The sequence below is a fragment of the Quercus lobata genome, chromosome 5, assembly GCF_001633185.2.
Source record: "Quercus lobata isolate SW786 chromosome 5, ValleyOak3.0 Primary Assembly, whole genome shotgun sequence".
In the NCBI taxonomy this organism is placed as follows: Eukaryota; Viridiplantae; Streptophyta; class Magnoliopsida; order Fagales; family Fagaceae; genus Quercus; species Quercus lobata.
The window spans coordinates 73,557,175-73,572,524 of record NC_044908.1 but is presented as its reverse complement, the minus strand read 5'-3'; the positions used below and the strand labels follow the sequence as shown (position 1 = coordinate 73,572,524).

General features: G+C 36.1%; 3 protein-coding genes and 1 long non-coding RNA gene across 4 annotated transcripts in view; 3 read left to right on the top strand and 1 right to left on the bottom strand.

Moving 5' to 3' along the window:
* The first annotated feature begins 3,082 nt into the window (after window positions 1–3,082).
* Window positions 3,083–3,977, top strand: LOC115989693. Its single transcript, XR_004092055.1, has 4 exons — window positions 3,083–3,176; window positions 3,271–3,328; window positions 3,742–3,826; window positions 3,913–3,977. It is a non-coding gene; the product is annotated as an uncharacterized LOC115989693 (long non-coding RNA).
* Window positions 3,978–4,076: 99 nt separating this feature from the next.
* LOC115989656 (probable inactive protein kinase At3g63330) lies at window positions 4,077–4,913 on the top strand. The gene is made up of 4 exons (XM_031113459.1): window positions 4,077–4,131; window positions 4,434–4,535; window positions 4,627–4,681; window positions 4,780–4,913. The coding sequence occupies exons 1-4, from the start codon at window positions 4,085–4,087 to the stop codon at window positions 4,858–4,860; spliced, it is 285 nt and encodes a 94-aa protein (XP_030969319.1). The 5' UTR covers window positions 4,077–4,084; the 3' UTR covers window positions 4,861–4,913.
* Window positions 4,914–8,554: 3,641 nt separating this feature from the next.
* On the bottom strand, window positions 8,555–8,920 carry LOC115991102. The gene has a single exon (XM_031114847.1). The coding sequence runs from the start codon at window positions 8,918–8,920 to the stop codon at window positions 8,555–8,557; it is 366 nt and encodes a 121-aa protein (XP_030970707.1).
* A 3,399-nt stretch (window positions 8,921–12,319) lies between these two features.
* The window catches only part of LOC115991101, a 5,640-nt gene continuing 2,609 nt past the window's right edge, over window positions 12,320–15,350 (top strand). Inside the window, exons 1-3 of the mRNA XM_031114846.1 lie at window positions 12,320–13,089; window positions 14,595–15,063; window positions 15,159–15,302. Of these exons, the coding sequence (XP_030970706.1) occupies window positions 12,397–13,089; window positions 14,595–15,063; window positions 15,159–15,302 (1,306 nt within the window). The 5' untranslated portion in view covers window positions 12,320–12,396. The remainder of the gene's footprint in view (window positions 13,090–14,594; window positions 15,064–15,158; window positions 15,303–15,350) is intronic.

Below are 15,350 nucleotides of genomic sequence, written 5' to 3'. Positions count from 1 at the left end.
GAAATAAATCAAGCATATTAATTAAAATATTTATGGTTAATAAAGAAAGGATGCTTAAAGTGATTATGTTAATTTATGGTAAGTAAATTTTTTTTTTTAATGGCCTAGTAACTTTTTTTTTTTAAGAAAATAACGTTGGTAAAATTTTTTTGAATTATTTGATTATTATCTTTAAAAAAAAAAAAAAAAAAACCAATGGTTGAATTCAAATTTTTTTGATCATTGGAGCCCAGCCCGCTAAACCAAAAATAGGCATTGCTCATAGATAGAGCTATGGGCTAAGGTCTTCCCATGAGCCCAGTAAATACATATATCTCTCAGCTATGAGGTTGCCGTAGATGATTATTATTTTTTATAATAATAATAAGTATGGTTCAACTGATATATACGTTCTAAAGAATTGATTTTCAACTGACATATTAACATAATAATGCCCATGATCAATAGCATGTAAACATCATCTATGTCAGCTTCAACTAAATAAATAAAATCTTAATATCGTAGTTTTTTTTATTTATTAATTTTTAAAGAGAGTTTTAATATGTAGCGTCCGCTCATGATGATAGTTTTTTATTATCAAACCAAGATATCAATCGATTTTTTGTGTAAGTAAGAATTAAAACTCAAATTTCTTATTCAACCAACAGAAACTTTACTAGTTGAGCTAACTAAAATCCACTAATATTGTAGTTAATCAGCCACAGAGATATATAACGGGGGTTGAACCAAGAAGCCAAAAATTTTCATGTACGTAGTGTACTACCACTGCCAGGGCAGAGAGCCATCGAACAATTTCCAAAAAATGTGGAAATGACATTGCACCGGCCGTTATGCACAGCTCATCATTCTCTCTCTCTCTCTCTTCATTCACTCAGGCTCGAAGCTCGATCATATTTCATTTCCTCACACTCTCTCATATTCTCTCTCTCTCTCTCTCAACTTTCTTTCATATTTTCTCCAAATAGTCAGTACTAATGGTCTGGTTATCAGCCATGAAGCACTAGTGCGTTTTGGGATTCAGGTGCGGGTGCAGGACTCAACAATTTTTGAAAAATGTGGGTGTGGGTGCGGCGAGACTCGGCGATTAAAAAATTATTAAAAATATTTTTATTTATATTTTTAATATATTGCTAAGCATACTTTTTCACATTATACAAACATATACCAAATTTAAGAGTAATAATAGATAATAAGTAATAACTATTAACTAAATAAAACTAAGATTGAAAACTAAGATTCACAAATCACAAATCACAAATCAAAGATCAAACTAAGATTGAAAGCTTTATATCAATACCTGAGTTAAGAATGCGTGAGAGAGAGTTGAAGAAAGAATGAACTGAAGTGAGTCAAGTGACTGAGTGCCAAGTGGCTAAGTGTCTCACAGCGAGCAAAGACAGAGGCAGAGAGCACAGAGAGAATAAGAGACGAGTGAGTCAGTGACGGAGTGAGAGAGAGGCAGAGAGCTGAAGTTTGGTGTTTGTGTGAAGTGAGCTGAAGTTTGGTGTTTGTGTTAAATTCAAACAGTGCGTTTCGCACCTTTTTTTTTTTTTTTTTTTGAATTTCAGCTTGAATCGGTCGTTTTAGTGGTTTCGGCCGATACAGCCCAAGTCGGCCTGCATTGGAGCCGCATCGGCTCGATTTAGCGCGAATCGGCCCTCGTCGGAGCCGCGTCGGCACGATATTGGCTAAAAAAAAAAAAAAACCACATGGCATGACGCGACCCGATGCGGCTAGACGCGTGGGTAGCGGCGTCCCTCACGTGTCACCGCGTTGGACGCAGGTGCAACTCCTCTGGTGCCGCGTCTGTGCTTCACATGTTATCGGCAGCTGCAACGTCGTTGTCCTTAATATGCTTGCTATTTTTTGTGCTTACTAATGGCGCTTTCTGTGCTCAGTCTCTGCCTCCTCCAACTTGCTCGACTAGGCCTCCACCTCTGCCTACTCCGACAACTAGGCCTTAGTCTTCTCTAGCTTGCTTGACTAGGCCTCTCCCTCCGTCTACTCAAACTTGCCCTGCTAGGCCTTCTCCACCTCCTCCGACTATGCCTGCTGAGCTTGATGACAGGTTTGTTCTCTATAAAAAAAATAAAAAGAACTCATATATATCAAATGTTCATTTAGTAGATATGGGGTACTAACCTATGTTTCACTTTGCATTGCAGGTATAATTTGACCAAGATGATTGGTGAAGGAAGCTTTGGAACGGCCCGGCTTGCCTCCAAGTTCAATTCCAATAAATTGGAGTTCATTGTGAAGATCATAAGTGTATTATTATTATTATTATTATTATTATACTATTGTATGTGTGCACTGTGCGTGTAGGCTGATATATTAATTCTGTTGCTTTATGTGTGTCTTAATTAATGTGTGCTCTGTTTTATCAAATAAAAAAAATAAAAAATAATGTGTGCACTGTGAACAATTCATGAGGTCATGATATTGGGTTTGGGAATTTACAGAGAATAAAAAAAGCATAGTAATTTGTTATGAACAATGTTTATTTTACACACTCGTGACTCATATATAGCCTTTTGTCTACTTGTTCTTTCTTGTTGCTAAGAGGCACGGAAATTTAATTTAGGGTGCCGTACTTGTTTTGTATCCATGTTATGCCTGTTGGTCGTTTTATGTTATAAATTTACATAAATTGTTTATGTCACTGTGTCGTACTTGTGTCTATTCCCACACTCGTGTCTTTGTCCATGCTTCTTAGTTTCTCTCCCTTTGTTTTTTTGGTTCTGCTTCCCTGCTTTGGTACTGGGTTGAAAAGAAAATGTGAAATGCTCATTAGTCATTAGGAAAATTCTCTCTTCTCTTTGGTTATGAATCTCTAGAATGCTGCTTTCCCTTTCGCTTTCTGCCTTGTGTTTGAGTTGTTGTGGATGCTTTATATACACGCAGACGTTCAGAGGCTCAGATGCAAATGTAAGTGCCTTAAGGGAGGCACATTTTGGAGAGAACCTTACGGAGGCAGGGCTAGACATAACGCCCAAGTTTGTTAAAGCTTTTCAAAGGAATAATGGAGATGATTTACTGTTCCATTTAGTCTATCATTTTGAGGGCATCTCCCTCGAACACCTATTGTACGGAGGCCAAAATAGGCTTTGGTGGAACTGGTTAAAAACCACCCACAGGAGGGTGAGAATGCCATTAAAGGCATTATGTTTCAGCTGGTAAGCTTAAGTGAAGCTTTAAGTTAATTTATATTGTAAGCACGAGTTTTAGAGAATGACAATAATAATTTTGTGTAGTATTCTCTTCATTCAGATCTCAGCAATTGCTATTCTCCATGATCATGATATTGTTCATAGGGATTTAAAGCCCGGTAAGTCTTCTCTCTCAATTTGAAGTGCTAGCATCTAGTTGTTTTAAATTTCAAAATCTTCTTATATCTATGATGTGCTTATCTACTATGGCTTTGTCTTGCTAATGTTTAGTCCAATAAATATAAGTATATGTCAAAATGTTACACTAGGAAAGTTTTTCATATGTTATGATTCTAAAACCTTATGACATCCTCAAATCAAGGCTTTGGTTAACTTTGACTGTTACTTATATAAGTTAGCAGATTAAAAAACAAGTATGTTATCAAATGTTACTTGTTTTGTGAGCAATATTTTGGGTCTTGATTTAGTGGATTTGGGTGTTACTTGCGATTATGGTCCCAAAACAATGAACTTTTTGTCAAAATGGTGAGCTTTTTTATTGTGCAATTATTATTATTTTTTTTTATTTCAGGAAATATTGTAATATGTATACCAACCCAAAAGCGTAGGTGTGCGGCTAGTGTTGAGGAAATTAAGCAAATACATGATTTTAAGTTGTAAGTTCCAAAATTTTTTATCTTCTATTTTTTTTTCATTTAACTATTTTGTGAAATATATCAACTCTGATTTTTTTGCATAACAGGAGACTAATTGACATGGGGAGTGCCACAAATGCCTACACAATACAGTTATATATATGGACCTTGGTAATTGGTAAATGAATGGTTGTTGGTCTGTTGCTTAGTAATGTGCTAGAATAGAACTAACCATGCTTTTGTTTTTAAATTTTTAGGGCTCCACAATGTAGGGATTACATGCCTCCAGAAACTGGATATGGTTGGATGGCCAAAGCACAAGCAAGGTATGTCAAATATACTCTTAGAATTTAAAATCTGAGGTGTTTGTCTATATTCTCTGATTTTATTTTCCCTTGTTTTTTCCATTTATGATATGTGGTCGATCGGGGTTATTTTCTTAGAGATGATTTTGGGAACCAATGAAATTTTCACTATCTCAAATATTGATAACTTGACACCTGATATCTATAGGTTGGGATACAATTCTAATTTTGTTGACTTCAAATTATTCATACCGTGGCATATCGGAATTATTAGTATTTTGATTTTATGGTTTTGTTGTTTTGTTGTTTGTTTTTCCTTATAGGAATTTAGCTTTATTGGAGTTGTGCGTAGGAGAATTTTCTGATCACTGTTCAAAGCAGGATTTTGCAGACCAAATCATTGCTAGGGATCCATTCCAACTGGGGTAAAATTATAAATTGCTAAACAATTTAATACATATATGTCCTATAAAAGCACGTCATTTATATTACAACATGCATTTTACATATTTGTAGCTTTCTGGATGTTGAGGCATTACGTTTGGCACGGCTTCTTTTACATTGGGATCCGGTATTTCAATCTATAATGCACTCTCTCTTTTTTTTCCTTCGATTTTTCTCTTGTGCTTGCACATTATATAGTGAAACTCATTTTAATGTACCTTACAGGTGCGTAGGATCAGCGCCCGTGGTGCTTTGCAGCATTCATACTTCCAGCAGAATGAAGCAAGAGCTTGCAGAGGAGATTAGCTTGTCAGATGTGTTACAATAAATTTACTTTTGTGAGTTTGGTTGGTTGTGTGTAAGAGGTTGTTGTGTCTTTTGTTGTACAGTCTCTCACTCTCATGAATCTAAAAGAGTGGGCCAATTTTCATTGGCAGAACTGGCATAAAAGAATCTACAGTCTATTATGATAAGTCTAATGAGGATTCATAGTCAATTTTAAAGTTTAAGGACTAAGGCTTGGTTGTTATTGCATGCATCACTTTGTCTAAGGTGCTACCACCAAGGAGAAAACCAAGAATCATTTCACTAATGCCTCATCCGAACATGCATGCTTTTATATGTCAAGCAATATGTTATAGCAATGCTAAAACGGGTTCGGTTAATAAGACATTTACTTTTGGAAACATTTTCTCAGAAATTGAAAAAGCTGGTAATACTTTTTCAGTTCCCGAGAAATTTTATTCCAAAAATGGTTAGTTATTGTGTGCTCTTAGGGCACACATTAACAAAATCCTTAATAAAAAAATGAATGAGCCAACAAAATAGATAAAAGTTCAAACTCTAATATTACATTCTTTATAGCAAATGATCATTTAGAAACTAGGCACTACCTACATAGGTGGTGTAATGCGAGAAAGAGATTCTCGGTAGTAGTGTGGTTCAATGCTTCCATCTAGCTTGTTGTAGATGCCCATATCCCTGCCTCCACCACCAGGAATTGACCAATATGTATCAGGATAACTACCAATAAAGTAAATGCAATTAGCTCTACATCCAGAGAAATCAGATGCCTCAACAGATATGGAAGAATTATTTCCCAAGAAGAGGGCTCTATTGCCCAAGCTCTTCAATTCCTTCCACTTGCCACCCCCTAAATCCACCTCAAAGACTTTGAACCCCATAGTCCCGTAATTAAGTCCAATTGTCAATTCTAGGTTTCTTTGAATTTGAGTCCTTTGGAAATAGATTATCGTAAGTCCAACTCCATTTGTCAATCCCTTCCCTCGCAGGCCATACACATACTCCTTGTTGTGAAACTAGCAACAAGGAGCTTGATGATTCCACCAGGTATAACTGCTCGAGACAAAAACCACATGCCTCAACCAATTCCTTAGGTAGCGTTGTCACATGATGACATGCTAATTGCTAAAGTAGGATTTGGGCCTCCAATGTCGCAGGTGAAAACTCTTCCCCAAGAGTCAACGCAATAAAATTTGTTGTTATAGTAAACAAAATCAAATAAAGAAGCACCAAAAATTGGTCTAATTTTGATCCACGACTTATCTCCCGGTCGGCAAAAGGCCAAATAATGGCGACACCCATACATAGCCATGACAACATAGTCTAATATTTGAGATGGGCTTGCAGATAACGCAAACTTGGAGGAAAAATTATCAAATGAGAAACCATTAGGTTCACAAAGGTATTCATGAAAAAGATTGCTCATATGTGGAAGCTCTTTTTGAAGCTGTGTAAAAGGATGCAAAAGATTAAGGCTGAGGTCTGTTCCTACAGTAATAAGCCATCATTGTGATGAAAAGCACTTCTTCCCATTAGCTTGAGGTAGCAAGACTTGGTGAGTCATGCCTTTGGAGAGACTGAAGAAGCCGCGCAAGTCACTGCCTTCCTTTTTGCAAGCATAAGAGCATTCTCATCAGCTCTCTAAAAAAAAATGTCATTTTGACATACCAAAAACTCACTTTATCATTTTAGCACATCATTTTACAACATATCATTTATCAGATGTTCTATATTTCAATTCTATACATTAAAATAATATTTACTACACATTAAAATAATATATTACCTCCTCCCTGTCCCTTTACCTATCACTATCATCATCATCATCACCAACGGCCACCACCGGCACAAACCCATATCCACCAACGCCACCTCAAAAAAAAAAAAAAAAAAAAACCACAACCAGAGAGATCAGCACAAACCCAAACCCATCATTGGCACAAACCACATCCGCCAACGCCGCCTCAAAAAAAAAAAAAAAAAAAAAAAAAATACAACCAAAGAGATCGGCACAAACCCAAACCCACCACCAACACAAATCCACATCCACCACCGGCACAAACCCATATCCACCAAATTAAACAAACCACATCCCAAACCCACCAAATCAATTATAAAATTAATTACAATTTACACTAAAATCATAAATTGAATCGGCATAAACCCATTTTTTTTTTCTCTCCTCCTTCAGTGTTTGTTACCTTTCAAGAGCAGCAATCAAATTAGGACAACCGTCTCCGTCGTCGTCGCTAATGGAAGTTTTCACTTTCGGCCATCGTGTCCTTCACACTGGAGTTCCTCTTCGTCGTAAAGTGGGTCAGTGATTAGTGGCGAGCCTGGGTGGTCTCTATCTCTTGGCGTGGTGAGATCGACGTGGTGAGATTGGCGTGGCAAGACGGCATGGCGAGAGAGAGAGAGAGAGAGAGAGATGGGTTACAGACGGAGAGACGGGTTGCAGACGGAGAGAGACAAATGATGGAGGAGAGAGAAAAAACGAATTAAATAAGCCAAACAGTGTTTGGCATTGTTGTCCTTAGAGCACTCCCATTAGGTTTGCCAAATGCCAAATATTTGGCATTTGGCACACCAAACACCAAAAACTATCCCTCATCAACTCTTCCAAATCTCAAAAAATTTGAGACATAACTACAGTACCGTCTCAAATATGAGACGGTACGAACAGCCATGCCAAAACACTATTTGGCTTATTTAATTTGTTTTTTCTCTCTCCTCCTATCAGATGTCTCTATTATTTTAATATATTATTTTAATGTGTAGTAAATATTATTTTAATGTGTAACAAATATTATTTTAATATATAGAATTATAGTATAGAACATCTGATAAATGGTATGTTGTAAAATGATGTGCTAAAATGATAAAATAGGTTTTTGGTGTGTCAAAATGGCATTTTTTATGAGAGAGCTTATGAGAATGCTCTTACCGTCTCATATTTGAAACGGTACTGTAGATATGTGTCAAATTTTTTGATATTTGGAACGACTGATGAGGGCTTGTTTTTGTGTTTGGTGTGTCAAATGTGCCAAATATTTGGCATTTGGCACATTTGGCACACCTGATAAGAATGCTCTAACACATGGAATTTGTGATGTCATTTTGCAAATTGCCATGATTTACACATCCACAGGCTTTGGATTTGGGCTTTAGGATGGAATTAAATAGATAAGAAATGGGCTTTATGATGGAGATAGGGCTAAGATTTATTATATAGATTTATTATTATTCTGAAATTTATAGATTCCTTATTATTCTAAAATTTAAAAAACTATTTTAAAATTGTAGTACAAAAAAAAAAAAAATAGAAATGACATAGACGCTGACGTGGCTCAACGTGAGCACAGTAATATTAAACACTACACTTCAGTTTTTAGTAATATATAAATGCTAAAACTATGCTCTAACATTTTTCCTATGCCCTTGATGTATATATTAGGAAAAGGAACATAGTGCTATGTTAAATTTAAACTTATTAAATCAAAGTAACATGGTAGCATGAGTGTTTTTTTTTTTTTTTTTTGATGAGAAGAATAAAACTTTATTCATGAAATTAAGATACAATAACATCATGGATAATAGCTTGTTCTAAGAAATAAGGACACTCTTCAATCCAAGCAGAAAAATCAACCATGCCTAAAGCGTGTTTTGCTAACAAATGAGCAAGCTTATTGCCTTGTCGTCAAAAATGAGAGAAAGCAACATTTTGAAACTCATGAAATTTAGCTAACATCCCATAAATCAAAGGTACTACAGACAATGGAGCATGTGAACATTCCTTCAAAGCTTGTACAATGATGATGGAATCACCTTCCAACATAGATTCTTTAATACCCACTTCCTTTGCAAAAATAATGCCAACTTCAAATGCCTTAGCTTCAGCTACAATAGCTCCCAAAGGATCATGGATCTTCTTACTTAAACCAACAATGAACCTCCCCTCATGGTCACGAACTATTACACCTACACTGGCAGCTTTTTGAGTTGAGAAAACAACACCATCCACATTAGTCTTGTATAGAGGATACGTTGGAGGAGACCAATTCATTTCCATATGGGGAGATGCTTTTAGAGGAGAACAAGACACATCCCAATACTCATCCAAATAATGCTTACACTAACTAAACAACATTGGACCTGCCTTCCATAATTTCCCATGATGCACTTCATTCCTATTTGTCCATAATGCCCAAACAATGGTAACTGCTAGACCCGAATCCTCCATCCCCCACTAAGCATCGATTAGAATATACCATAAAAAATCAAAGAAGCTCCTAAAGGGGACTAATGACAATAGAGGGAAGAGACTTGAAGAACCCCAGGTTTCTCAAGCCTTAGAACATTCCCAGAAAAGATGGAATAAAGATTTAGAAGATCCACCACATTCCTCACATTACTACCAACCAATACCTTCCTTCATACCAGGTTTTCTTTTGTTGGCAAAATGTCACAGTTGCTCACCATGCAAAATGCCTAATCTTATGAGTAATTTGGATTGACCACAATCTCTTCCAAAACTGATGCAAGTTACTCCCATCAAAATAAGAGCCCATCTTCCTGTTAGCCTCACTCCAAAGCCACCCTATAAGCACTTTTGACAGTGAAAAAACCATTTGAAGTTTCCACCCAAACTTGCTTATCTTTAGGTAATCTGACACTCAAAGGAATCTCGGCAATTTCCTCAACCTCAAAGGGAAGAAAAGCTTGATTCAAAAGATCTGAATCCCAGCACCTCTTCTCCACATCAATAAAATCACAAACCTTAGAGTCTAACAAAAACATACCTTTGGGAGAGATAACTTTGTGTGTAGAAGAATTAGGAACCCAATTATCCCCCTAAACCTGAATATTCCTACCATTCCCCACATGCCAACAGAGTCCTTTCTTAATAATTTCCTGAGTGGCCATAATACTTCTCCAAACATACGATGATTTCTTCCCCAAAAGAGACATGCACAAAATCACAATCAAGAAAGCACTTAGCCTTGAAGACATGATAAATGAGGGAGTTCTATCCTACTTGAAGCCGCCAACCTTGCTTAGCTAAAATGGCCAAGTTAAATGGTTTCAATTGTTTAAAACCCATTCCCCCACATGTTTTTGGTACATGTATTTTATCCCAACTCAACTAAGCCATTTTTTTTTTCATCTTGTTTTTGTCCCCATCAAAAATTCCTTATCATATTGGACAATTCATCACAAAGGGAATCAAGAATTTTAAAACAACTCATAGAATACATTGGAATAGCCTGAGTAACTGCCTTAATCAAAACCTCTTTACTAGCCTTTGAAAGTAATTTCTCTTTCTAACCCGCCAATTTCTTTGCCAATTTTTCTTTAATATCATTAAAAGTATGTCTTTTATTTTTAACAACCAAAGAAGGAAGACCTAGATATTTCTCATGTTGACGAATAATCTAAGCACCAAACCTCCTCTTAATCTCCTTTTTGATGTCACCCTTTGTATTTTAACTTAAAAAGAGCAAAGTTTTAGCCTGATTCAATTGCCGACCCAAAGTCTCTCCATACACTCTAAAAACAAGTTACAACGAGTTACATTCTTTCAAACTAACCTTGCAAAAGATAAGGCTATCATCTACAAAAAATTAAGTGAGAAATACTAGGACCTCCACGACAAATAGCAACACCATCCATGACTCCACATTGCATAAACTATTTAAATTAAAGTAGATAGACCCTCTGCTAATATTAAAACTAAGTAAGGGGATAAAAGGTCCCCTTGGCGTAAACCCCTAGATAGGGTAATACATCCATGAGGTATCTCATCAATACGAACATAATATTTAACAGAGGAAATACACTTCATTATAAGACTTTGCCATCTAGAATTAAAACTCAACTTCTCCATAATTTTATCTAGACAAACTCATTTCACCCTATCATAAGTCTTACTTATGTCTAACTTCAAAGCCGCCTCTCCAACCTTACCACCCTTTTTTTACTAAAGTGATGCATAGTCTCAAAAACCACTAACACATTATCAGTGATTAACCTACCATGCACAAAAGCACTATGAGATTCCTCAATAATTGATGGCAAAATCTTTTTAAATCTATTTGTAAGAGTTTTGGATGCTAGCTTATAAACAACATTACAAAGGCTTATAGGACGATAATCAGTTACATGCATAGGGTCTTTAATTTTAGGAACCAAAACAATTTTCATGTCATTAAACTTTGGTGGAAAAATACCAAAATTTAGGAAATCCAAAGCTATTTTAGTGAAAATCCCTCAACAATAGGCCAAAAATGCTGGAAAAATAATGGTGGCATGCCATCTAGACCTGGAGCTTTTAGATGATACATCTATTTAAGTGCTTTACATACCTCAATCTCCTAAAAATCTCTTGTAAGCATTTGATTCATTGTTGTGGTCACTTTCAGCTGAACAGTAGACAACAACTCAATAAAAAATGTGGGGTTAACTGACTTGAACAAATCAAAGTAATAACTTAGCACTACATTCTCCACCTCTCTCTGGAATCCAATTTATTCTAGACCTCTAATGCCACATAGCTTCTACCTTAGCTCTCCAACAATTTAGTTCCACCCTAGTTTCCCTCATCAAAGCAATAACCTCATGTGTGGCACTTTGCAATTCTAACCATTCTAGGTGTTTTTGAAGTCTGGCAATGTACTTGTTTACAATTATACCTTCTTACTCCTTATCTATATATAATAGAGGGAAAATGGGCATTTGCCCCTAATTTATAAACTATGCAGCAAAATGTCTCTGGTTTGAAACTATTTAGCAAAATGCCCTATTTTTGAAACTTGATATCTTCAAAATCGAGTTCTATGTATATTTTTAAGTGGAACTCAACATTACACTTAACTTTTCAAAAAAAAATTAAGTGGAAAAATATGCATAGAACTCAAGTTACAGGTGTAATTCTAAATTAGCAATGTCAAGTTCTACCTGTAACTTGATTTTGTTAAAATCAAGTTTAAAAAACATGAAATTTTATTAAATAGTTTCAAAACAAGAACATTTTTCTATAGTTTGTAAATTAAAGATAAATACCCATTTTTCCCTCTATAATCCTTCAATTTTCTTTATTCAAAACGTTATGTTGAAATTCTCTCTTAAAAAAAAAAAAAAAAAAAGAAAAAGAAAGAAAGAAAGAAGAAGGTTAGATTATGAATTTATGATATGTGGATTTTAGTGGTGGTGCAAACGGCATCGTATCAATATAGTACTTTTAAAAAATTGTCCCCACCGCGCGCTCTCTCAGGTAATTCAAACCGAAAAGCCCATAAAGATAAAAAAAAAAAAATTAAAAAAAAAAAAAAGCCTCATAATAACAAAAGACTGTTTCCGTAATTTCACAACCCCCGCGCACGTGACCCACATTTCAAATTCAAAACTCAAAAAAAAAAAACTTCATCATAATAAAATCTCTCCTTCTCTACCGTTAGGAGTTCAAAAACTTCACAAAATATTCAGACACACACACAGACACAGACAAAGAAAAACCATTCCCAAAACTCTTTTGCCAAGAAAATGGACGGCGATGAAGAACCACCGTTACTCTCTCCGTCACCGCATCTCTCATTTTCATCTTCATCTTCTTCACTTCTCAAAGATATCTCAAATTACAAAACCCCAAAACGCCCCTCCCAAGTCCCCAATTTTCACTCCCCATCATGCCATCAATTCTTCACTGCCTCCAAACAAACTCCATGTCCTCCTTCGTCGTTCCGCCGCCCCCGCCCTTCTCTCGCTCCGCCTTCAACCCGCCGCCCCAAATCCACCGCCCGGAGGCTCAAAGCCTTCGAGCTCGAGCAGTCCAAGTCGTCACGAAAAGCGCAAATCCAGAAGCAAAACTCGCTCAAATCCCTAGCCAAGTCCCTCTCCGTTTGGCTCAACTTTCTCTTCGAGAACCCTCGGTCGTGCGGCTGTGGCAACGGCGATGCGGAAGAAGTGGTTTCGGGGAAGGGGAAGAGGGACAGTGGTAGTGGAGTTGGGATTGGCGTTGACGCGGCTGCCACGTGGCAGAGGCCGAAGAGGCGGAGGGACTTGCTGTGGCGGAAGGAGGTGGATGACGCGGCGGAGTTTCCGAGCTCGATGTTCGCGAGTCTTCGGTCGTCTCTGAAAGATGTGTGCAGTTTTGACGATTTGAAGGAGCGGATGAGGTCTTATTTGAGCTTGGGATGTTGCAAGGACATTTTCAAAGCCATGACTCATGTTACTAAGGTTTGCTCTCTCTTTTTTTTTTTTCTTGTTAGTCTGTTTGGTTGCTGAGAAAATTCGGAATTAGACTTTGACGTGCGTGGTTTAGTTTCGTATTTTGCAAAATTAGTGTGTCAGTAATGTGTGTGTGTGAACTGAATTTCTATTTGTGGTTTTGTAATTACTGTGTTTGGTTGCTGAGGAAATTTTAGAGAAGAAATGAGAATTAGACTTTGACGTGCGTGGTTTAGTTTTGTAACTTTTGAAAAATTAGATTTTTTAAGCACAGATGAATTTCTATGTCGCTTTGTTATTGCTGTATTTGGTTACTGAGAAAATTTAGGGAAGAAATAGAATAAGACTTTGATTCACGTGTGGTTAAGGTTTCATCAATTTTGGAAAAAAATAGTTTTGTTAAGTGTTAGAAATATGTGGTTAAATGGTTAAATTTACCATATTCCAATAATTTAAGCTTTTGGGACAATTGGTAATTTAACATGGTATTAGAGCGGTAGGTTCTGAGTTCGATCCCTGTCTTCTCCACTCTACTCCTATTTAAATTCCCACGTGTTGGGTCTCACCTATTAAAATGTAGTTTCGGCCCACTTATGAGGGGAAGTATTAGAAGTATGTGGTTAAATTCTCTATATCCCAATAGCTTAAGATTTTGGGACAATTGGTAATTTAACATTTAAGCGTAGTTATGTGACTAAAGTTTTTGTAATGTGTGTGTGTGAAATGGAATTTCTATTATTGGTTTTGTTATTACTCTGTTTGGTTGTTGATAAAACATAGAAGGTTCTTGTAAAATTTGTGTGGCAGAGTGAAATGAATTTTTATTTTGTTAGTATATTGGTTAAATGATTGAATTCATCATTTTTTTAATAAGCTTAAGTTTTTGGAACAATCAAAATTTATTATGGTATTAGAGAAGTTGGTCCTAAATTGGAATCTTATCTCTACTCTAGCTCTCATTGAAAAAATAAAAATTTCATTTGTTGGGTCCCACTTACTAAGAGGGAGTATGGGCCACACGTTGGTTAAATGATTAAATTCACCATTTCATACTAGTTTATAGTCTTATACTTTTGAGACAATTGGTAATTTATCATACTTGTGGTTTTTTTATTACTCTATTTGGTTTTTGAGAAACTTTAGAGAAGAAAAGAGAATTAGACATTGACTCACTGGTTTAGTTTTATCAATTTTGGAAATTATATTTTTATTTAAGCATAGTTATGTGAGTGAAGGTTTTTGTATTGTAGAAATTTGTATTTTCTGTATGCTGCTAGCCATTCATGATAGTTACGCTATTATTGCCCTAAATTACAGATTTTCTAGCATATTTAGAGAATTTGAATTCGTGGTGAGATATATAGGCTTTGATTGCTTTATATAATCCATTAATCCTTGACTTTGAAATTTTTAATATTGATTGTTACATATTGTGATTGTAAGAATTTTGGTGCTCCAAATGTAAAAATTTCTGTTGGGGTGTTTGAATAATTTTGGCATGTTTTATTTCGCAGACTATTGATGAAGGGAGGTTAAAAATGAAGGCACATTGCCCTTTAGTAACAGATTTTGGATTGAAGGAGAAGGCAACTAGAACACTAATGAGTTATAACCCAATTTGGCTTCGGATCGGATTATATATTATATTTGGTGGTGATTCTTTGTTGTCCAATGTAAATGTTAACTCTGACCAAGAAATCACGTTCTTGAAAATGGTTATTGAGAAGCAGTTCTTCTCGCATGCGGGTCTAGCAAAAGCTTATGCATATAACAAGATGGTTGAAGGTCTATACAGACCTGGTTACTATGAAAATTTGGGGAATGTAATTTTGAAGAGATTTTTGCTGCTTGTTCTTATCCTTGATAGAGCTAAATGTCAGAGCAGTATTCCCCTTAAGTATGGTATTGATGGAGTGGATGGGGGTTCTCCTTTATTGTTTACAACCCAATCTGGTATTAAATCAAGTTGTCAAGTGATCCAAGGTAATTATGTCTCTGTTCCTTGTTTCAGTTTTGTGTGGTAATCGTAATCTGTCCTTTGTAGGTTGACTCTTTCGGTCTGTTTGGTTCAAAATTAGATTTCCTTTCGTCGGATATAATGCATGGGGAAGGCAATATTCTAGCACACCTGGTGATAGTAGGGCACAAGGTATCTTATCAACAGGTATTGCTTCTGAGGCTCATTCTATGCATTATGGTGATTTTCATATGCATATACATTGGTACTGATGTTTATTGTCTATCTGTGTGCATGTGTGTGTATGCATGTC

What these genes read in the sequence shown, in the direction of transcription:
- LOC115989656 (XM_031113459.1), top strand. Translation starts at nt 4,085, where the DNA reads ATGCCTCCAGAAACTGGATATGGTTGGATGGCCAAAGCACAAGCAAG. An exon ending in AGGGATCCATTCCAACTGGG is followed by an intron (nt 4,536 to 4,626) that starts GTAAAATTATAA and finishes ACATATTTGTAG; the next exon opens with CTTTCTGGATGTTGAGGCAT. An exon ending in TTCTTTTACATTGGGATCCG is followed by an intron (nt 4,682 to 4,779) that starts GTATTTCAATCT and finishes TGTACCTTACAG; the next exon opens with GTGCGTAGGATCAGCGCCCG.
- LOC115991102 (XM_031114847.1), bottom strand. Translation starts at nt 8,920, where the DNA reads ATGAATTGGTCTCCTCCAACGTATCCTCTATACAAGACTAATGTGGAT.